Below are 22,102 nucleotides of genomic sequence, written 5' to 3'. Positions count from 1 at the left end.
ATTGGCTGCTTAGAAATTAAGTGTTAACGAGCAGTTGGACAGGTGTACCTAATAAAGTGGCCGGTGAGTGTATATCTTCCGTTCACCCCGTTTGCCAGATTCTTTATCATCAAACAAATCAAGCAGCATCGCACCACTGAGAAAAATGTACGTGTTGGCAGGGATAATTGAATATACACATTTTAGAAATGGTACATTCCACTTATAACTAAAACATTTTGCAACTGGCTTTAACGTTGCACTTTTATATGCCCTGGTAATGTGGGGTTTATCGAGTTCTTGCCATCATAGGCCAATTTGAACTGAGTTCACACACAGTCTCCGCCTTCTACTTCCAGTACGTGCAAGTTCGTACAGTACACAAATGTACAGTTTGTGTTTCAGTCCATTGAAATCGCCTGACTCAATTCCTATCACTTAGATGCATCAGTTTCAGAGGTTCTTTGGCTGGTCTTCACAAGCATGGTATGGCATTTGACCCCTTCTTTGCCCTTTTGTCCATCTTTTGGTTTGCTCCCTCCAGGAGGAAGAGGATTTGCAGTCCGAGGTAACTGTGCAACGGTGATCGTCTCTTTCTGCGGCTCAACCATGTAGTCAACAGTGTGGGTTTGGTGGTGCAGAGATGAGGGAAGGCTGCTCTGGTTGGGTTGGGTGGACGGGGGACGGGGGTCTTGGTCTGCTGTTCCCACTCATCTGTATACTCTTTAACTTGTTCACTTCACTTTTCTCTCCCCCTCCATCTATTCATCATTATACTCAATTTTTTCCCTTCTTTTTCTGCTAACATCCTGTTCCTCATTTCTTTCCAGTTTCTGTAGCTGCTTCCTGACAACCTCAACCATCCCATATAGTTTGCATTTTAAATCGGAAGACTTTTGTAGAGCGCATGCCTTTGTCCTCTTTTGCTCCCCACACAGCCTGCTGACCTGCTATCTCTTATTTACTTCTAGGAGGAAGAAGAGCTACGACAGCTTGAGGTAGATTCATGTGATGGTTTTTTTCACCTGCCCCTAGCCTTCCTCAGTTCCCTTTCTTGCTTCCTTTTCCCCCTCCCAGTCTATCAAGCATTCCTTCAAAATGTCTCTTTTACTTGTAGACTTTGTCCCACCAAGGAATAAAGAGTCATTCAGGACAACACTGTTGGCCATACCAAGAGGTTTTGCTCGCAACCTCAAGTGTGTATTGTTTCTATCCACTCACATATGCAGTGATGCAGTGATGATTTAACGTATGACCTTCAGTGCTTGTCATAAGGACATTGCCAATACAAGAATAATTTTTAGGTAATAATGTAACATATTCAATAATGTTAAAGGTGCTCTAAGCAATGTCATGCTTGTTTTAGACTACAACATTTGTTGTCACATCTCCTAAAAGAATGTGGTCTCTGTAGACAGCCCAGGGATCAACTGCACCACAAAGCATACACAAACTGTGTTCCACCGTTCCAGCCAATAACAGCCAAGAAGGATTTGTGGGTGTGGGTTGGGGGGTACTTTGCACGTCAACAAGAAGTAACGTCGCCCAACATCGCTTAGAGCACCTTTAAGTCCCTTGATTTACATAAGCTACAGTAATTTGATACCGCATTACAGTATGTGTGCAAAGAATTTACAATGTGTTATCAAGGGTTCACCCTCTTCTGCATCCCTGTTTGCACTCACAAGCTCAAACACCCATCTGAACATACACACACACACACACACACACACACACACACACACACAGGAATGTAAGCTTTACAGGGGGCAGGGGAAACACGTCTCTTTTACTTTTTAAAAGCTAGTTTTTGACCCACACACCTTTTAGTTTGATTTTCTCCCTAAATGGCATCGTCATACTCTTCAGATAAGAGAATATTGATTCTCTCATCAGGGTAGCCTTTAGTTATTACAGTGTCCTCACAGTAATGAGCTCTTAAAGCAGTAGTGAGTGCTTTTTATGCACATATAGGAAGAACCTTTGCTTCATTGTGCACCGCCCTCCTCTGAAACCAAACCTATGCACTTGCTCACACGTTGTTTCTCCCACTGCACATTCATTCATTAGGACAGGGTTGCAAGTTTCTTGGTTCGAATTTGTTAGTGATCAACAAAGCAAGTTTTCTCACCGCATTGCTTCTAACTTTCTTAAGGAACTTTCTCTGAGACATTCCAACCTTTGCCTGATTTTTTTATCACATATACTGCTTTGCTTTGCCTTCTTTCCTCTCTACCTTTCCATCTATCTTGTGACTGTCACACCTCTCTTGCAGGAGCAAGACAAACAAGGCAGCGAGGTAGTTTCTATGGTCTTTTTTATGCTTTATAGCCTTTATAGATTACTACTTTCCTTCCTCTTTCTTTTGTCCCTGTGTGCTGCATGGACTTGTTGATTATTTTCCATGTAGATGCCTGATGCTGTGCAGCATGATGAATATGACAATATTTGACTTGAACCGTAGATGGATTTAGTGTTTTGACAAAAAGGTTTGTCAATATACGGAGCAGGTGTACTGAATTACATTGATCTTCTTTAGTTATTTGTGACATTCACATACTAAACACTATTTGCTTTCATGTTCCATAGGAAGAAGAAGAGGCTGAAGTACAAGAGGTATGTTTGTCCATTTTTTGAATAGTGTGAATCTTATTGGAATTGGAATTTCTATGCATGATCTGACTGCATGCAAAGACTTTATGTACAAGTGTATGCAAATATTTATACCATTTCCGTCCAAGGAAGTTGTGTGACATGCAGTGGAAATTGTGGAAATGTGACTCAGCTCTGATTTTGTCACTGATGAGCATTACTTCAAAGATGGCACCACTCAATATTTTATGTTAGTTTAGTGCTACAGTGTGCATCAAAGAACATTTGTTCTGGCATTTTCTCTGAATCTGCCACGAAAGCTTTACTTTGTTGTTTTGATGCCTTGAGAACAGGTGGAAAGTTTTGTTGTGTTGTTCAACTCAGCATGTGTGCACACAAGCATAACTTCGCAGGGTTTATTATGTTGCATGGAGAAGGGGACACTCTGACCTGACGGGGACATGTCTTTTTTTTTTTATTATAAAGAAGTCATGCATCTTTTTTCCTTTGCCAAGAGCACTTTGAAACAAAGTGGATGTGACAAGTTCCAAAGAGGATGGATGAGATTAGCACTTCTTGTTATTTTGCAACGCAACACAGAAAAATATTTGGATATTATGCTGCTAAATTGTGTAGAGCAGATTGTGTGCTAGTGTTTGGCACTTACTATTTTAATCTGTCCAACAGGATGGAATTAAATGATTGTGGCATCTAATTTTAGACAATTATGTCAACTCACTTTCTAACTTGGGGAGGGTGTTTTTTACTTCAAGAAACCAGACATCAAACTGTAACCAACTAGAAGCGGTTCTCAGCATCTGCATCTGACTGATTACTTAAAGACAAAAATGTTGTGATTTAAAAACATCATCTTATATGGTGCACCGTTTTATAGCATCTCTCTTGTTTAACTTAATTCCACTATGCTGGTCTGTTCTGTACACGCGACTCTATTGCACATTTTACCGTCCTAGCAGTGGGATCCCTCCTTGGTTGCTCTCCCTGAGGTTTCTAAAAGTCTTTCCCTGTTAAAGTTTTTTGGGGGGAATTTTTCCTTATTTGATGTGAGAGTCAAAGGACAGAAAGGGTTGTATGCTGTTCATATTGTAAAGCCTTCTGAGGTAAATATGGGATATTGGGCTATAAAACAATGTGCTTGACGTAGATCATCTCAGGATATATAGAACTTTGTGGGTCATTAGTTTTGCTAGTCCCTACTGTTGTTGCCACCGGCGACCACACCTCTCTCAGATTACTGCTCCATTTTGAAACCAACCTCACTATAAACACAACCATGTGAAGTCCTCTCGCCCTCATGTCATTCGGACCATGACTTCACACAACCCCCTTATTTTCTCTTTCATTTTTAACATATCAAATGAAGAAGACGGCTTGGAAAAAACAGAATTACAGCAACAATTAAAATCTTTTTTGTCACGCCTGAACTGCTGCCTGTGCTGAACATGTCAACATGTTTGTTTTTTTGCTTTTATTAAGGAAAAGATGCATCTGTGTGGGAGACAAATAAACTCTTATAGTGCATCTTAATAATTCAGACAGAGTATTCACTGTTTTTTTGGAATTAGGGTGTCCTTGCAAACGAGCAATTTGAGGCAAGACAGTTGTTTTAAAAAGAGAGGAAAGCTTTTGGCTTTTTCCTGTTGGCGGTATCATTGTTGCTTTTATTTGTGCAACAAACTAAGCAGATTCAACTGTAATCTATTTTTTTTAAATCCACTAAGCCCTACCCGCCCAATGGATCTGACCCGGGTCACTGAGACAAAGGGGCTAAAACAACAAGCAACATATACTACTGCAATTTGTACTGAATTCTTAGATTCCTTAGAAAATGTAAGATGCTATAATCACATAACAATTCTGCAGAAAGCAACTCAAAACACAGATTTTAATACACTCTTAACAATGGTCTACTACTCTCATCTTTCATGGTTTTCCTTGCAAGTATTTGTCATTAATACCTTAACTGTTTTAACAGGAGGAAGAGACTGAGTAGTTAAAGCCAGCTGACGTCAAGGATGTTGACCTACTACTATCCTGGTAAAACACTGCACTTTCTCTCCGCTTCATTTCAGTGCATTTTATTTACCACTTGAGGGCAGTAAAATATTATGTGAACTGGGAGCAAACATTACCACACCAGTAATAGGTCCCCTAGGTGTTGGCATTTATGTTACCAGATTAATTAAACTGCGTTTAGCTTTCCTGTGTCTCTTAGACCCTGCTATCAAATCAAAGACCTCTGAATAATAACAGGCTGCTTTATCTACATACGTTGCAGCGTTATAGCATTCCTTGCAATGTAGTGTTCTTGCCTTTACATATAAGATGCATACATCTCCCTTACAAACACTTATACCCTCCTTGGTGCATAGAGTTGTCTTTCGTTTTCTGTTGACTCGCACTTTGAGGTGTTAAGTCGGGGACAACAGAATAGTGTAGCAGCCTATTTAGAAAGGACTGCCACAACTGACTCCATCTGCAAAAATCTCCAGTGAGCACACAGAGTGCCTGGGGATCTCTGGAGCCATAGTGGAAACATCTCACAATTTCCTTTTTTTTTTTTTTACTCTGAGGCAGTGATGATGATGGTGATGCTGATAATAGAAATAATCCTTATCTTCAAAGCTTGTCTTTTAGCCGTTCTCTGTCAGGCATCTATGACCCACTGCATTAAGAGCCACAGAGCAAGTTTTGAAGGAATGGCAATTCTTGTCTCCTTCCTCCCTTAGCTGTGTCCCAACCCCTGCAAGCCCCTGTCACGCCTTGTTAGAGGAAGCTGCTAAGTGAGCTTCAGATGTGCCTCCAGAGGACTGGGCACACTGGGTGGCACAGGCGTAGCGGTGCTGGTGGCTGCTTCATCCAACAGAAAATTGGAAAATATGTGACCTCGTTTTTCGTTTTTTTTTCCTGTTTGCATGTGTTTCAACCTGAAGGAAATTCCCGTTAACGTCCCTTCCTGACCCCCTGATGCTTGACCCCTTCCACCCCTCCCCAAGGCCACACTGGACCCCACTGGAAATGCGCCATCCAAACTGAAAAGTCCGAAACACACATTTCTCCCAACCCTTTTTCCTTTTGACTGCAATATTGACTTAATTTTTATATACTGTAATGAAAATGTGCAGAGTAGCCTAGTGGTGTCAGTTTGTTTTTAATGGGTAGCTTTTGTAAAATGCCAAACAGTTGATTTATTAAACTCAAACATATTTCTCATGTTTTACTTTTAGAAATTCTAGTTTTCTAACACAAAGAGGCAGTAACCTTTTAAAAAAATATTAACTTGGCATACCTTAGCTTGTGGCCTACTTCAGATTCAAACTCACTCTCCAGTGTGTTCTGCTCTTTTTTCAGTATTTTACCAATGTCGTGCCTTCAAGGGAATGTTTAAATGCAAACTAAGACTTCTAATGGCCACATGAGGAAAAAAATAAATACGCACATTCTGCAAAACTGCAAACTACTCCACCACCAAAACTGTTTCTGCCAATACTGCTGTAATCAATGCACTTTGTTAAATGAAGAGTGAAACATGTGACTAAGACTTGGATGCAATGTAAAATGCAATAAAGTAGACTATTAAAAAGACTCAGTGATTCTATCTTGTTTTATTTTAAACTCTTTTGTTGACATATTTATAGATCAGTGGACCATTGTGTGAGCAGCGCAGGGGCAAACAGGAAAATAAAGCAAATGCGTTGTCCCAAGACATCCTGGGAAAAGAAGGAAGGGGGACATACTGTATGATACCATAGCAATACACTTTTTACAAAGCATTGTATTTATTTTACAATACCACGTTATTAACATGCTAAATATACAATAGTCATCTACACATGACCCTTGCCGCACAGTTACTAAGAACAAGAAGCAATTTACTCTTTGTTTGAATTGAGAGCCACTGAACAGAAATAAGATGTGGCATGGAGCTTACTGGTTGATAAAATCTGTTTCTCATTTCCAAATTGAAAAAGCACAATATAAGGCCTTACCAGCCAAAAGTTCTTAAAACAAAAGTCTACAGCCCTGTAAGTCTATGAGGCTGTACTTAAACGCCAGCATGCTAACGTGCTGATCTGTTTGGCGTCAGGTTTATGTCATATATCCTGAGCGCGTTTAAACATGCTCACAAGAAAATTATGTTTCACACCCGCAGATATTAGTCTTCACGTACCAATTCAACAACCAGAGATGTAGGCAGCTGCTGGCATGAAACAAAACATAGGGAGAGGTAAAGAATGGCACCTGCATGAAAAAAACTTTTCATTAGGCTCACAGAGCAGACACTACAAGGGAGTGAGGGTCTGCTTTGCGAGAGCTGGAGGGAAATACACGCTCTTAATGGTCACTCTGCTTTCAAAGTGGATTTCTGCTTGTGTGATTAAAACCGACTTTTGACATTTTGGGAGCAAAAACCAAGGACGCACTGGCCTTGTGATTGGTCACTATCAACGCAATCTCACCCACAAACCACCTTATCCTACCTTGATCGACAGCTATCATTACAGGAAGCACAAAAATGTACCGGCCAAAGAAGTATTTTCGGCTATTTTAACGATATAGCGCAGGATAGCACCGTACATAAAGGAATGAATACCTAAGTGTCTCTTGTTTGTTCTGCTAGTAGTTATGTTTACCATGTTTACCATCTTATTTCAGGACCATCAGCACCAAAAAGAACATTTTCATATTTCAAGTGGGCTGATAGGATTATTGTAGGAAGTTGGTCATAAATCTAAGTATAGGACAAACTGAACATTTGACCTGATGATGGAAGTTCATCTAATGGACAGTAAAGATGTCTGCACCACATTGTATGATAATTCATTGCTACTGAGACATTTCAGTTAAAACAACAAATGTCAACCTCATGGTGATGCTAAAAGAAAAGTCAGGGAATCACCAAAATCATATGAATACATTTTCAGTAAACAATGAAGGCATATACCAAATTTCTTGGTAATCAAATAATCGTTACGACATTTTGCCCTGAAAGTAACAAAATAAAGGCAATAATGTAAGCAGGATTCATCCTCTGGGGAACATAAATGTCTGTACATTTTGATTAATCCAAAAGTTGTTGAGATAAATTAGTCTGGACCAAAAAACTAACAGACTGACATTGCCATCCAGCACAACACTGCTAGTATGACTAAAAGATATCAAAGCATGTCCTCCTTCTGCTATACATCATACTATACATATGAGATACTTATCATACGGCTACGTCATCCAGTGTGTCTAAATCCGTTAATTTAAAGAGAGGGTGGAGGTCTACTTGTTCGGCCCCCTGGGAACTGGGGGCTTACCAGGGGTGTTGTTTGCAGTCTAAGTCACTCTATATTTACATCTGTGTGTAACATGGGGCAAAGTTCCCACTGAGTTTGGTAATATTTAACAGGACAGTTTTAGGTGACATGCCTGAGCACCAAGCATGAGAAAGGTGCGTTGACATGTACCCACTGTGTGTGAAACTTGCTGCTGATCCACAGAGACCCCAGACTGAGGTGAGTCAGACGAACACAATGGGATTCATGTTTATTCATTGTTCATTGACTTTAACATTATTCTGGAGATTCTGCTTTATGCTGTGTGGGAAAGAAATGGTTGAAAGACAGTGCAGCGCTGCAAGTTATTTATACATAAGGTTTACCGAGTAACCTTTAAATAAGTAATCATACTCTGACCTAAATCAATTTAACTGAAACTGTTGCACTTTGACTAAAAATAAAATTTGTGGTAAAATGGGAACTTTCTTGAACTGCCTTGAACTTTACTTTCAAGGCAATTTTCCTCACTTATCGTGTCTATCAGAAAAAAAGGTCTGGATGTCCAAAGAATTTCTCCAGCCAAATGAAAGAAATCCTTCTTTTTGGTCGTCTGAAGTCAATCCCAAGTTTTACAAAAAAAATATCTTGGTTCCCTGTCTAAAAATGTCAAACCTGTGACAGTGACCTTTCATTTGAAAAACAAGTTACAAAAACAATTAAATTACGTGGGGAGCATTTTAAAGCCAGTCTTTTCTAGTCTTGACCTTATCTAGAGAAGCTCATACATACTTTTATGTCATCTTGGTTACAATTCAATACAATTCTACGTATTCATTGTAAAACCCAAACAATCTCAGAAACTCATCTGGTACTAACTTTGTTTGGAAAAGTGCTGTGTAAATTAGGATTATTATTATTATTTCTACTATCAGAAACAAGAACACAGTGAACAAATGTTGCATACAACATTTTATTCAAGTTCAGTTACATTTACTGAACCATGGTTTGATGCTTAAAGCTGGTTAGACTTTATTGCATTGCTTCATTTTGGTGTCAGCAAATACTTCTGTGTTTCTAGTTATTGCTGACATATTTTAATCAGCACTAAACACAAGGTACAGCTGAGGCTGACTGGAAAGTAGGGGTGGCCGAAAAAATCGTTACAGCACAGTTTCGCGATATGTTCTTTGGCAACACTGACTCGATACACAGACGGCAAGTATTGATCTTTTATTATATATGTGTTAATCAGTTTGTCTGCTTGACAATCCCATTTTGCAGCACTACAATTAGAAGTGAGATGAACAAAGATCATAATTGTATCTTTTTAAATAAAACAGATGTTGACAAATTTTCCTTTTGGCAAAATCATTTGAAAGTGGGAAAAATGTTAAGCTGGAAAAAAGGTAATAAATTGCAATATATCGCCAAATGTTGCAGTACGCTTTAAAATCGCAATAATATCGTATAGTGACATAAGTATAAGTATCGTTTCATGAGGCCTCTGGTGATTCCCACCCTAACTGGAATACATGGACCATGGAGTGCCATGGATAGCAAATTTCATTGCAATGTATTCAGTAGATGTTGAGACATTTCAGTCTGGACCAAAATGGTGGATTAAAGGATAGACATCATCACTAGAGCCTTGTTGCTAACATGGCTGAAGACTTGTGATTTGAATCAACCTCTGAAGGGAATAATTCAATTATTTTTGTTTCAGGTCCGTCCAACCATGGATTAACTGGATCAACTAATAAACATGGACGTCTTTTCTCTATTAGTGCTCCTACTTTCATCCAGGATTCAAGGTTTGATTTCAGCTCAAAACAAACACAGGAGCTTGTTGGATTGGAGATGTGTCACAAATACCAGTAATGTGCTTGTAATAATGGCCGCAAATTCAGTGCTGTGGGGTTCTTAATTAGAGGGCCAAATAATCTGCACTTTATAATTAAATTTTCTTAAAAATGGCTGCCTAATGTGCTTATCTAGATAACAGCTTAATGTAGTCAGTGGTCAGGGGACTTTAGAGTCACTGGTTCATGGTCCCAATAGGATGCATGCACAAATTATGCTCATTAGACTGCCATTCTATGATTGAAATGAAAACAAATAACCATACTGGCTGGTCTAGATATTTCTCAGATCTAATTTCCTAAATGGATGCGTAATTTATGATTCTGCATACTCTCTGTGTAAGGTAACGCAGTTGGCTCACCACAAAAAAGTTATACATCACCCCGAGTACTGCGGTGTGAACCTCTTATTTCATATTTCATGGTTTTCCATTAATATTAACTCCTCTTCTCCTTTATTGGTCAATGACAGAAAGCAACAAAGATACACTGAAATTCACCTGGGGAGCTGTGTTGCTACTGGATGTGAGTCAACTGCAGATTTGAGTTGCGCATGCTCAGATTTAAACGGTTTGCAGCATACGGTGTATGCCTGATTTTTTAAAAGATATTTTTGGGGCCTTTTCAGGTTTTAATTTTTTTGAAAGGACAAGATATGAAAGGGGGAGAGAGAGGGGGAAGGAGAGGCAGCAAAGGGCCGCAGGTTGGGGTCAAACCTGTTCCCGCTGTGTCGAGGAGTAAACCTCTACATATGGACGGCTGCTTCACCAACTGAGCTATCTGGCCACCCGTGCATACTCAGATTTAAACGGTATACAGCATTACGTGTCATACTGAAATTTGTGAAGTCCATGAAAAATAACTTTTCTCATTACAAACAATAACAGAAGATGGGGAAAAAAAACGTTTTAGCTATCTCTGATTGTTTGATTGATAACGTTAGCTCAAAATGCCATTCAAGTGACAGCCTTTGTTGGGTTTTATTGCTTGCTTGTAGCCGGCAGGAACAAACTTTGTTAAATAGGTCAATTTTTACTGTATTACAGAAGTCAGAAGTCTCTCATTGGCATCTTATAGGCTAATTGTTGCAAAGTGACACAAATCTGCACTCGACTCGCATCGGGCAGTGACAAGCTGCATTGAGTAGGCCCTAACAGTTAGTTCTGATGAATACTTCCTCATTTACTCTATTGTTCTATTTTAGCCGTAATCATGTAATCCTTGCAGGTTACTGTAATATGTTTACCCTGAAGAATGATGCCGTGGCCTGTTGCTGACAGCTACAGATTATTTTACTCTCTCCTATTTTTGTTAGTATTTCTTCACTAAATCCTATTTGCCCTCATTCATGCATCTGGCCAAATCACCAATCTCCATCTGGACAGCCTGAGTAAGAAACAGATTTAGTAAGTTGGGCTGTCATTTTCTTTCTTTGTCGCTTTATCCCTCTAAGGCTTTATTTCTCTTTCTTTCATTCACTTCATCTTCCAATTCATGACAAAAAAGAAATAATTCATATTCACTTTTGACTTAAACAATGCCACTGACTGATTAAGCTGTCTGTTGTTTGAACTGAGTGAATGCCTCAACTTACTGGTCACTAATTCTCCAACATATTTATGGCTTTTCTTTACTACACCAATTTCAGGTTATCCCTTGACTATAAAAAGCAAAGTCTCTTCTCAAATAACATATCGTTGTAATAAAACGTCAATCTGACACAGTTTGGATAAGTCAATTCTGATTTATGTACAAAATACGATCCTACTGTATAAACATATTGCACATTTTATTTGAGATCGTATTTGAAGGAGTCAGTTTGCATTGAGTGTAGTTTATGTGTTGTGTATCGCAGAGCCAGCTTCTTAATTCTATTTGCTTAATATTACTTTGTTATATTACTAAAGCGTATTCGTTTTTTTTTAAAGGAGTAGTTTGATATTTTTGGAAATAGAGAGTTTCCGCTGGTTGCCTGGCAACTTCTAGGTGAAAACCGGAAACCACTGCACTCCATAGACATAAAACTGTTTATATCTATACTGCACTCAGCCAAGAAATAGTTCAGCCAAAGATTGTTTGGTGGAGGTTGGTGATTTGATTTGGCTTTACTTGTTATGAAAACTGTTTCAGACTCTTAACATGGAAGGACTTGGAATGTATTTTACATCTGTCTTTCTTTGGATTTTTAGCAGTCGGAGCTCAGATGAAGCTGTCGCCTGGAACACTAACCGTGCTGCGAGGAGAGGAGGCCCGGCTTACCTGCAGTACCTCCAACACCCAGTGGACCGTTATGGTGTGGCTAATGAATGGTACATCAGTTCTCACTATCTCCAAGGAGATTGGTGTCCTGCCCTCGATCAACCCAAATGTGATGGCCGAAAAAAGCAGTGACTCACAGGGGGACAGCTGGGTGTTTGTGCTGAAAAACACACAGAGGCACAACCAGGGACAAGTGACCTGTGACCTCCAGGGTATTGATAGGAAAACAGCAAGCCTGTTTGTCCAAGGTCTGTATGTCTATATGCTCACGCTAATTTAGTGCCTTTAAAGTGGGCATTCAAGAATGAAAGTTTTCTGTAAAAGCAGCTAAACAAGCGCCTGAGTGACCAATCAGGGTGTACAGTATATCATGGGTGAGAAGTAATTTGTGCTTGTGTGGTGGAGTACAGTGGCCCAGGCATGTTTGATGGTCTAAGTGACATTGTTTATGTTAGTGTGGGCGATGTCTGGGATAGGAATTGATAGGCTCTCAGATCCAAATACCAGACTGCAGCAGAGCAGGATTTACAGGCTGAAGCTTCAGCCAATCTCCTCTCCTCTCCTAGTGTATATTTGTATGCAGATGTGCTGTGCCAAAGTGGGTATGCCGTGTAAGGCCTGGGTGGCCCATTAGGAGTCAGGACTTGATAAGAATCAGTACGTCTCTGCAGTTTTGATGGTGTTGATATCTCAAGCTGGAGAGCACTGCAGCATTTTAACAAGTGGGACTAAAGATAGTAATAACCACAAAAAAACACACATTTAAACAAATAAAACTGTAAACAACAAAGTTAAAGCAATTTCCTTTAAATTGACCAGACCATTCAGAAACATTTTCATTTCCACGCATATCTGGGACTGTAAAAATAAATTATTATTATATTATGGTTGAAAGGGAGGTAAGAGTTATGCAATTTTTCCTTTTTGCTGAAGGCAGGGTAGTCAAGCTTGTTGGGGAGAGTGGAGAATAATATATACAGTGAGGAAAATAAGTATTTGAACACCCTGCTATTTTGCAAGTTCTCCAACTTAGAGATCATGGAGGGGTGTGAAACATTCATTGTAGGTGCATTTCCACTGTGAGAGACATAATCTAAAAAAATATCCAGAAATCACGATGTATGATTTTTTAACTATTTATTTGTATGACTCACCTACAATGACAATTTCAGACCCCTCCATGATTTCTAAGTAGGAGAACTTGCAAAATAGCAGGGTGTTCAAATACTTACTTTTCTCACTGTATATATATATATATATATATATATATATATATATATATATATATATATATAAACTTAATTAAAAAGAAAGATCAAAGTTTTGTGCGGCCTTTTAGTTCAAAGATTGCTTGATGAAAAACATATCTGATCAGATAACTAATTAATGACATGCATCTCTGGGAAGATATTGACCACTCTCTGCTATTTATTCAAACAGCAGTGTTTTCCACACAGCTGGAGGTGGTATGCCTCAAAATAGATGATAACTTCTTTTGCAAACGTGTCAATAATTGCCTGGACCTGGGCTTCTCTTGACCTTATCATTCAGCTTATTTGCATCTGCAGTATGTTCAAACTGAGTTGAGAGCTCAGCTAAAAAAAAATCTGTGTGGAAGCATCCACTCTGCAAAAAGCGAGAGGAAACAAAACCAATGACCCATCGCCTCCAATATATTACTGTATGAGCCTCCATCGCTGCCAGTGCCACAAATCCCCACTGACATATGCAGCCATTAACAGTAGTGCATGGTGAATCAGGCCCTCCAGTCTGGATGCAGAGGATCACTATGGCCTGACATAGCCTTTGAATTAATTGTGCATCCTGGCACGCCCAGTTAACAGTCAGCAACTTTGCCTGTGATTTGTGTACTGCAGTTTCAAATATACCGTTGGAATAAAACCACAAATCCACAAGGGGCTGGTTGACTCTGTGTGCTATCATCCACACTCCCTGCTTTAATTGTCCAATATAAAGATGATGTCAAAATGACAACACAGTCCCCACACACACACTTGACTTGAGTAAATCAATATGGTTGCATGTGCTGTTGGGTACAAACAGGGTCTGCAGTAAATGCTAGAGCTGCGGAAAAGGAGAGCTCTTCAATATAAAGAGTGAACATGCTGGGACGTTTGGCCCATAGAGGCATAGTGCCCTTCTCATTGAAACACATTCACACCCAAACATACATTGCATGTGTTATAAATATATGCTTTTCATGTTAGACAACCTCTGTGCACAAACACACACCAATCCTGCACACAGACATAAAAATTACCTTCTGAGAACCCTTGCTAAAATATTAGTGGAATTACAGTTGTATCGGGGCTCCCCGCCTCATACCGCATGCCACAGCAGCCGAAAGTCTTCAGAGTTTCCCTACAGTGATTAACAAACCTTATGAAACTTATTTCAGGAATCACTTAAATAGGAGCTTTGGGAGAGAGAGCTGATGTCGTCCCTTACTCTGTTAAGATGTATCAATATGCTATGATCTCCCAGAGCCCCTCATCAGTCAGTGCAAATGAGGCTGCTGGTTCCTCGCCAACCTTTTTTCCAATGGTGCTGAGATTCTCTGAGAGCAGCCAGAGTACACTCTTTTATAATTGATTAGTAGGATGTTTATGACACCAAATCAGGCACCAAATAAAAGACAGCGGATAAAAGGGACAGCCAATATTGTACACAAAACATCTAGGGATTTCAACCTGAATCAACACAGACATGTCATTTTATTTGACAAAGCACCGAAGCTTCTGTAATTATCTTTCTGCCTGTAGCAATTGTCTGTCGCATCCCCCGCCTTTCATTCTGCCAGACAGTAGACTTCACATTTGAGATACTGTATCTTCCAGGACCTTAAGTGGTTTATTTGGCTGGTAGGGAAGGAGTTGAAAAGGAAAAAGCGTAAGCATTCGTCGGACAATTGAGACTTTGAAAAATGTGAACAATCTTTGAAAGTAAGCAGGACAACTGGGGAAATGATGCTCATCTTGGGTAGAGATTGTTGCATGCAACAACGTACATTTCAGCAAAAATTCCTGGATTCCTACCCGGTGTTGCTAATCATAAACTTATCACTCAAAAATCTCATGCATGTACAAATATACAAAAGTACATTTAGATGCATATAAGCACATAAATAAGAACATTTTTAAGTTTGTGTATGTACTTTCTTCTCATTGCAGAAAAGGGCAGCGTGAGAGTCATTGGGGAGGACAAGTTGGCTTTCAAGGGTCAGTTGGTCCCGTTTGAATGCCAAGCGGCAGGATGGTATCCTCAACCCACTTTGCAATGGCAGGTGAATAACAAAAAGGTAAGTACATACAGTACATCCTCCTTACTTTTGATATTTTGAAAACTTAGCAAAGCATTATATGTTAAAAAAACATTTCAGCACTTAAGATCAAGGTACACTGTTGCAGCGGTTCATTTAGACACACAAATAGATTTAGGAATGAAGTGACCAACAACTTAAAAAATAAAAAAAACTGTTTTATCAGCTGTAACCCCAATACAGTACAATGCACTCAGTTTCATTTGGTTTTTAGCATTACACGAGGCAAAACAGAGCAAACTTGTTTTGTCCATTTCTTACAAAATTAATTTCTCTTTGCACACATTTTAACGCAAACACATTAATTTCATTTATCCATGCAAAACAGCACAAATTCAAAAAGTGTGTTGCTGTGCAGAGCCAGAGTAAGTGCAAATGCAGGTACAGTTTGCTTTTTGTTTGGAGAAAGTTGCCTTACGACTCTTTAGGCAACAGACCCCAGACCCTTTAGAAAACTGCACTACGGGTCCAGTCGAAGGATTATCATGTTATTATATCTGGAAAGATATTTCCAGATATAATGATTTTTTTTATATTGACTTATGAGAATTTTGTCAAGTGTAATTGTTTGGTGCTTCGTACCAATAACCAAATGGTATTGTGCTTCATTACAGTGGTGGGAACTTAAGCCACACAACGATCTGCCTCTTAATGGAGCGTTTCAGCTATGTGCTAAACAAATCTAAAACAAAGAGAAAAAAAGATGTCATCTCCAAAGCAATTTTTACATTTGTATTCTTCCTTTAAATACAGTTATGTATTGAGTCAGATTGTAATTAAGCAGAATGAGAATAATACTAATTATTTCTCTTGGCACTGGGATTGGTGCGGAGGTGAGCCAGGGTGAATACAACATCAGTAGTGAAGAGTTGGGGAAGAGCCTCTTTAATGTGACCAGCAACCTCAACTTCACAGCAGCACAGAGCTCTAATGTGGATTGTCTGGCCTCTGTGTCTGCCCTCCCCACACCTCTGAAGAGCAGCGTCCGCCTGACAGTGGGTGAGAGAACACAGCCTTTGTGTTTTACAATTAAACACCCATGCACCTTTAGTCTCCCTTTGTTCTCTCCTAGTTTAGTTATCTATTTCCACATTCCTTTTCTATTTTCTTTTTAACCTGGCTTTCTTTGTGTGTTTCACTTTGTTTTTTCTTCTTTTCTGTCCCTTTGTCTTTTGGGAGGTGAATCATCACTGAGCATTACTATTAAAGAGAAGAGTGGACGAGTAGAACAGAAAGGAGCTGCTAGATCAAAATTGCATGAGTTTGCATCACAGAGCCAAAATGCAAATACTTCATTACTATCTTGTTCCATTTATAGTGGTAACATTTTCTTGAAATCCACTTCCCTTGGCAAACACCCTCTTGCATACTACTGCAAATTAAAACAGAAAATTGAACACACCTTTCTTTACCCCTTGTCTGCAAATCTGTAATTGAATTGCAAAGTAACAACACTGTTTCAGCATTTCTTTACCAAAACATTGACGAAATCTTCTCTCTTCAGTTGCAGAGGTGGTGCAGGGGGGAGATGACTGCAAAGTCCCCGTGGCGGTAACAGCCTCCCTCTCTGCCGTTCTGCTGCTCCTCCTGCTCTGCATCTGCACTGTCCTCTGGTATAGACAAAGGACACAAGCGAGTATGCACTTTTATCTTACTTGAATTGCTCGAGGTGAAAAAATGTCACATCCCCCTACACGTCTCCAGGACAGAAACAGTGATTAAAGTATAATGAAGAAGATGCACGGTACACGCTGTGACTCGGCACTGCCCCCATGCTGACCTTCACCAAGGGCACGCTATATATTTTCTGACAAAGGTAGAACATAATTGTCAGCACAAAGCTTTTCTTCTCAGGAAAGAGCAGCAGCACAAAGGTTAGAGAAGTATGCATACTTTATGACTGCAGGGTTGGAGGTTTTATGGGCAAAAAAAACTGGAACAATTTGAACAGGAGAAAAGAATGACTGTTAGTCCTCACCATGGCCTGAACAACTACAGGTGCAGAGGTGGCCCTGAGCAAGACATTAGTGCGAATATGCAAAGATACTTCTGTCACTGCAATTACAGAACCTTTGTTGAGTAGTTTTTTTAAATTCAACTGAAATTAAGTAGCATGTTTTTTTCTGCTACAACATACAAATCTCTCCTGTGCTCTTTGAGAGAGGGAAAAAAACAAAAAAATCTACTTTGAACTTTGTGCTATTGTATTGCCTTCTATCAAATGCTAGCCAAGAAACAGTACTACAGGATGTTGCAGTAAAAAGTCACCCTTCGATTAAAAAATGGGACCATGACACCAACCTGTATGCTAAAAGGATTATAGCTGTTGCTACACTGGCAGAAATTGTACCTTGGGGATCATGACGTCCTGACTCACAACCTGATTATTGCCAGATGAGAAAGTGTTACATTAAGCTTTTTTTGACACAGATTGTTCTGTAGATTTAAAAGGAATAGTTGCAAATTTTTGGAAAAACGCTAGATTGTTTTTTTGCTGACAGTTGAGAAGATCAATACCACTCACAACACCAGCCTACTTACATTAAACTGACCGACAATGGGGGGTATCACTCTTCTCATCTAACTCTCTGCAAAACTAACACTGAGCATAATTTCCAAAATGTTGAACTATTCCTGTAAGAGAGACATGTTGAATTTAAATGTTTAGGTCTAAAGGTGACTAAGGCAGTACCAAATTGCATGGCTCAGGAATTTCTGAGAAGCCCATAAATAAGGTTTTAAAACAACCACACAGTGAGACAGTTTTACTGCAACACTTTTAGAGCTGACAGAGAATATTTGTGATGTGACGTTTCGACAAGTTTGTCACTTGTCCAAACAGTGATGTTGATGCCTGTTGACAAGTTAAAGAAATAAAGTGGTGTTGTTGTAAAAAAACATCTGACCAGGGATGAGGGATACTGCAGAGATGTTTTTGTAGTGCCATCTCCGAAGGGATTGTTATGCTAAAAGCACAAGGAGACGGAGGAGGCCTGTTTGTTCACGATAACAAAAAGTGGCCCTAAGTCACACATTTAAAAGTCAGTTTTATCCCTGTGACTGAGTCTGGTCCATTGCAAATCATGGCTCTGGTTTGTAGTAAAAGGATTATCATGAAGCAGGTGTGACCTTTTTCCTCCCGCAGCTGATTCTGTACCTGAAACGTCTGATACCTTCACTGTCGTCCTTACAGCTTTATTGTAAAATCCCTGAGCAAGTTAAATTAACTTCATGAGGATGTTTCACATGTTAGAGGATATGGCATGCTTCCAAGCCATTAAGCTCTTCTTGAGTAATCCGCATCAATGGGGAGTAATGTATGGTGTGTAATTATTGGGAATATAGAAGGGCTCTAATATAGTCATCCACAGAGACTTTGGCCAGCATGACGGCAGGAATTTAAAATATGACAAGGCAATTTTTCTCCCTGTAAAAGAAGCAGTTTATATGTCTCCTGAGGCAAGTGCCATCTGCATCATTGTCACATTGTTGTGTTTTCGCCGTAGCCAGTTGGACCTTTGGCAAAGACAACCATGAAGCTGTGTTAGAAAACTCATTAACACTCAGCTCCATGTTTCACTGTTAAACTGCATAGTGACTGGAGGCTATGATGTTAGTGCAGAACCCTAAACTAATAAACGGCGGGACATTTACAGCTCTCATATTGCTGTAAATGCAGTAAGAAAGCACAATATTTCTGTGGTCAATGCCAATGAGAATAATTATTGGCTGATAGCTCATAATAATTTTGTAAATGTAATGCTTATTGCTTTTTTTTTTATCTTTCAGAACCAAGCCCACAGGAGACAATAAGGTAATAAGGCTTTTTCTAGACAAATTTTGCTTTGTGAGGCTATTTTCAAACAATGAAAACCTTGGAACAACTTTAAGATCAACTGTGGAGTCCTAAGTGTAAGTGTATGACTTGAGGAGAAAGTAGCTGCCAATAATCTGTGAAACGAGCAAAGATGTAGAGTTCATTTTTACTTTACACAAGCAAATATGAAAACTCAGCTTGAATCTTGGTGAAAAACTTATTTCTTACTTATTTACAAGATTTTTCTGACAATGAATGGGCTTTTATTGTTCCTTATTATGAAAGAAAATTGAAGACATAAATTTGAAATTACATGCATTAAATAGTCATTACATTTTGTAACAACTTAATTAAGATTCAAAATGTCCTTAGCTCATTTAAGAGGCAAATATATAACACATTATAGTTGTCAGCATTTTCCATGCAGCTGTAGCTTTTCCATTGAGCACACTGAAGTGGGAGTTGAGCACTTTGGTTGCGTCTAATAAAATGCACTGAAAAATGATGATGTTCATTTTTTATCTGTCAAAGCACTTTATGATGAAAATAATGCAGAGCCCCCCTGATGTACTGCAGCTTTGTGAGAAAAGAAAATTGTCTGTTCACAACAGCATAGCGTCTGACAAAGTGACTCTTCCTTATCTGAGCTAAAGGTATCTTTTCCATTGGACCATTCATTTGGGCAATTTCAGGTTTGACCAATCAGTGAGTGGGAGAAGCTATGTTGCTGAGGCGACAAGAGGGAAGGTCAACCTGGGATACTCAAGCGAGGGCCCCACAGGTGAGAGAGAGCCACATAGTTCACCATGATCATTTTTAAATACAACTGTTTAATCACAATAACACTGTTGGCAGCAGAACATCTGTCCATATAAATAAGTAGTTCAATTTATTCTGTCCAACTGTAGAATTAAAATAACTGTACTAACTGGTAAATCCGATTTTAAAAACCCATAACACTAAATTTCCACAATATTTCTGTTGGGAGATTAAAAATGTTGTTTTTTATATGATGAGGTTTTAGCCTAAATGTTCTGCCTAATATGACAGTATCAGTTGCAGTTTAAAAAACTCTGATAGTGGTCAACACATGTAACTGATTATTTAATATAGCTTTAGTCACCTTAAAGAACCTTTTCAGTATGTTTGTGTATCTTAGTTGTAGCTCCCTAACTACAAATACTATATATATACTGTATATGCACTTTACATTTTTGCCAACCATTTTTGAATGCAAGCTATACATTTTTAAGATTTTTGAATGTTTTTGATGCCATTTAATGAACATATTGGTTTCCATTAATTTGCATGTATTATGAAAATCAATCAGTTGAATCGATTTTATCACACCAAACAAGTCTTTATAATTATTTTGTCAATGATAGACTATGATTGGTTAGTAATGCACTTTATTGTAGATTGATTCTCAACAACGTTACCCTGACAAAAAGCGTCATAGACTAGATGTTCAGTGTGACGAATGACACATCATAAGCAAGCTTCAAAAGTCTGGTAACCCATATTCATATTGTATGTAAAGTAAATGAAGCCAATGGAAGATTGGAATAGTAGGGAAAACAACCCACTGGAATTCCTTAAACCCTGCAGCATGGCTTGTAAAATGGTTACCTGTAATGCAAAGTATACAAAATGTTTAGTAAACGGGGTAAACACATACTGTAACATAATGCTAAAAAAGATACAGAGCAAGTAAACACTTTGTGTAATAGGATGGATTCAAATTAAATATTGCAGTTGTCCTGATAAGATAAGCCTGTCACTGTTGATGAGGTAATTTTGCTTCCAGTTTTTTTACTTGGCCTTACTTGTAATCTACAAATAGATTGTTATATTGATTCTGGACATCCTGCATTGATATATAGTGTAATATCCTGGTATCAAATAATGAATTGTACTGATTGTACTGTGTAATGATTGCACTGTGATTGTTTGGCAACTATCATACTCTCTGTGATTGTTTTCCATCTACAGTGCTGCAGAAAACTACCTGTGTATTGCCACTAAAATCTAAATCTGATGGTGTGCCCCAGGTCCCTGATGTTGTGTCCTCCTCCAGCAGCCAGTCTCTACACAGTGAGAACCAAGCCCATGTGTGCCTAGAGAAAAGCTCCAAGAATGTCAGGAGAATTACCACAGTTTAAATATGTTTGTGGTGATATTGTTTGATATAAAAAAAAAAGATTTACACGTTTGTACAGTACAGTATTTACAAGTGGGCCACTTACCAGTGTTTGTACGGTATAATGTTTACCATTTCACAAGCGAGAAGCTATGATGTTATGTGATCTTCAGCTAAATGTGTACAGCATACTTATTTTGAAAATAAATGTTGATACCTTTATCTTTAAAATTTATTATATCATTCATATATACACACAATATACACAAAGACAGTTTTTAAATTTTTAATAAATTCTATTTTTGCGTTTCTTTATGTTATTTGTGCAGAACACAGTAATTTGCACCCAAACAGGACGTAAACTAGTATAAACTTTCAAACACATGAGTATTTTAAGAAAATGTCCAGCTTATTCACCTAACAAAGGTTTTATTAAAAGCTGAATGAAAAAGCTGAATGAAAAAAATGTAAATAAAAAATTCGGAATAATCATCTTATGCGCTCATGTTCTGAGATCTCAGGAACTAACTTATGTGTGTTATAATTCCAAATAAATTACCTTGTACAGCGGCTGGATTCAAGTGAAGTTCACTTGGGAAACGCGGGATCATACATACACACACACACACACACACACACACACACATATATATATGTATATATATATATATATACATATATATATACATATATGTAAATATATATATATATATATATATATATATATATATATATACACATACATGTATATACATATATGTAAATATATATATATATATATATATACACATATACAGTATATATACATACACACACATATATATATAG

At 38.5% G+C, this 22,102-nt stretch overlaps 3 protein-coding genes across 56 annotated transcripts in view; 2 read left to right on the top strand and 1 right to left on the bottom strand.

The window, feature by feature from the left end:
* Window positions 1-6,012, top strand: part of sh3bgr (SH3 domain binding glutamate-rich protein) — an 11,426-nt gene extending 5,414 nt beyond the window's left edge. For 8 of the 50 annotated variants that reach the window (XM_034866833.1, XM_034866829.1, XM_034866828.1 and 5 more), the window contains 4 exons: window positions 951-977; window positions 2,569-2,595; window positions 4,568-4,626; window positions 5,516-6,012. In XM_034866833.1, the coding sequence (XP_034722724.1) occupies window positions 951-977; window positions 2,569-2,595; window positions 4,568-4,585 (72 nt within the window). In that variant the 3' untranslated portion in view covers window positions 4,586-4,626; window positions 5,516-6,012. Of the gene's footprint in view, window positions 1-523; window positions 548-950; window positions 978-2,568; window positions 2,596-4,567; window positions 4,630-4,807; window positions 4,844-4,885; window positions 5,170-5,321 lie in introns of those variants that run through there. The other 42 variants (XM_034866835.1, XM_034866832.1, XM_034866831.1 and 39 more) reach the window with 15 other exon arrangements.
* Window positions 1-7,237, bottom strand: part of LOC117941757 (lebercilin-like protein) — a 16,925-nt gene extending 9,688 nt beyond the window's left edge. Inside the window, exon 1 of the mRNA XM_034866786.1 lies at window positions 7,227-7,237. The gene's annotated coding sequence lies outside the window, so the exon portion shown is untranslated. The remainder of the gene's footprint in view (window positions 1-7,226) is intronic.
* Window positions 7,238-7,974: 737 nt separating this feature from the next.
* On the top strand, window positions 7,975-21,519 carry igsf5b (immunoglobulin superfamily, member 5b). 5 transcript variants are annotated; one of them, XM_034867880.1, is made up of 10 exons: window positions 8,000-8,096; window positions 9,583-9,670; window positions 11,104-11,124; window positions 11,908-12,225; window positions 15,169-15,296; window positions 16,151-16,316; window positions 16,822-16,953; window positions 19,107-19,131; window positions 19,827-19,915; window positions 21,127-21,519. In XM_034867880.1, exons 4-10 carry the CDS (start codon window positions 11,922-11,924, stop codon window positions 21,294-21,296), a joined length of 1,014 nt encoding a protein of 337 aa, XP_034723771.1. In that variant the 5' UTR covers window positions 8,000-8,096; window positions 9,583-9,670; window positions 11,104-11,124; window positions 11,908-11,921; the 3' UTR covers window positions 21,297-21,519. The 5 variants fall into 5 exon arrangements, with proteins under 5 accessions (XP_034723773.1, XP_034723774.1, XP_034723770.1 ...); XM_034867879.1 differs by lacking the exon at window positions 11,104-11,124 and having other exon boundaries at window positions 7,976-8,096; XM_034867881.1 differs by lacking the exon at window positions 11,104-11,124 and having other exon boundaries at window positions 7,977-8,096; window positions 21,186-21,519.
* The last annotated feature ends 583 nt before the right edge of the window (window positions 21,520-22,102 follow it).

Source organism: Etheostoma cragini, chromosome 3 (genome assembly GCF_013103735.1).
Source record: "Etheostoma cragini isolate CJK2018 chromosome 3, CSU_Ecrag_1.0, whole genome shotgun sequence".
Lineage (NCBI taxonomy): Eukaryota > Metazoa > Chordata > Actinopteri > Perciformes > Percidae > Etheostoma > Etheostoma cragini.
Note: the sequence above shows the minus strand (reverse complement) of the source record. Positions and strands in the feature narration are given on the sequence as shown.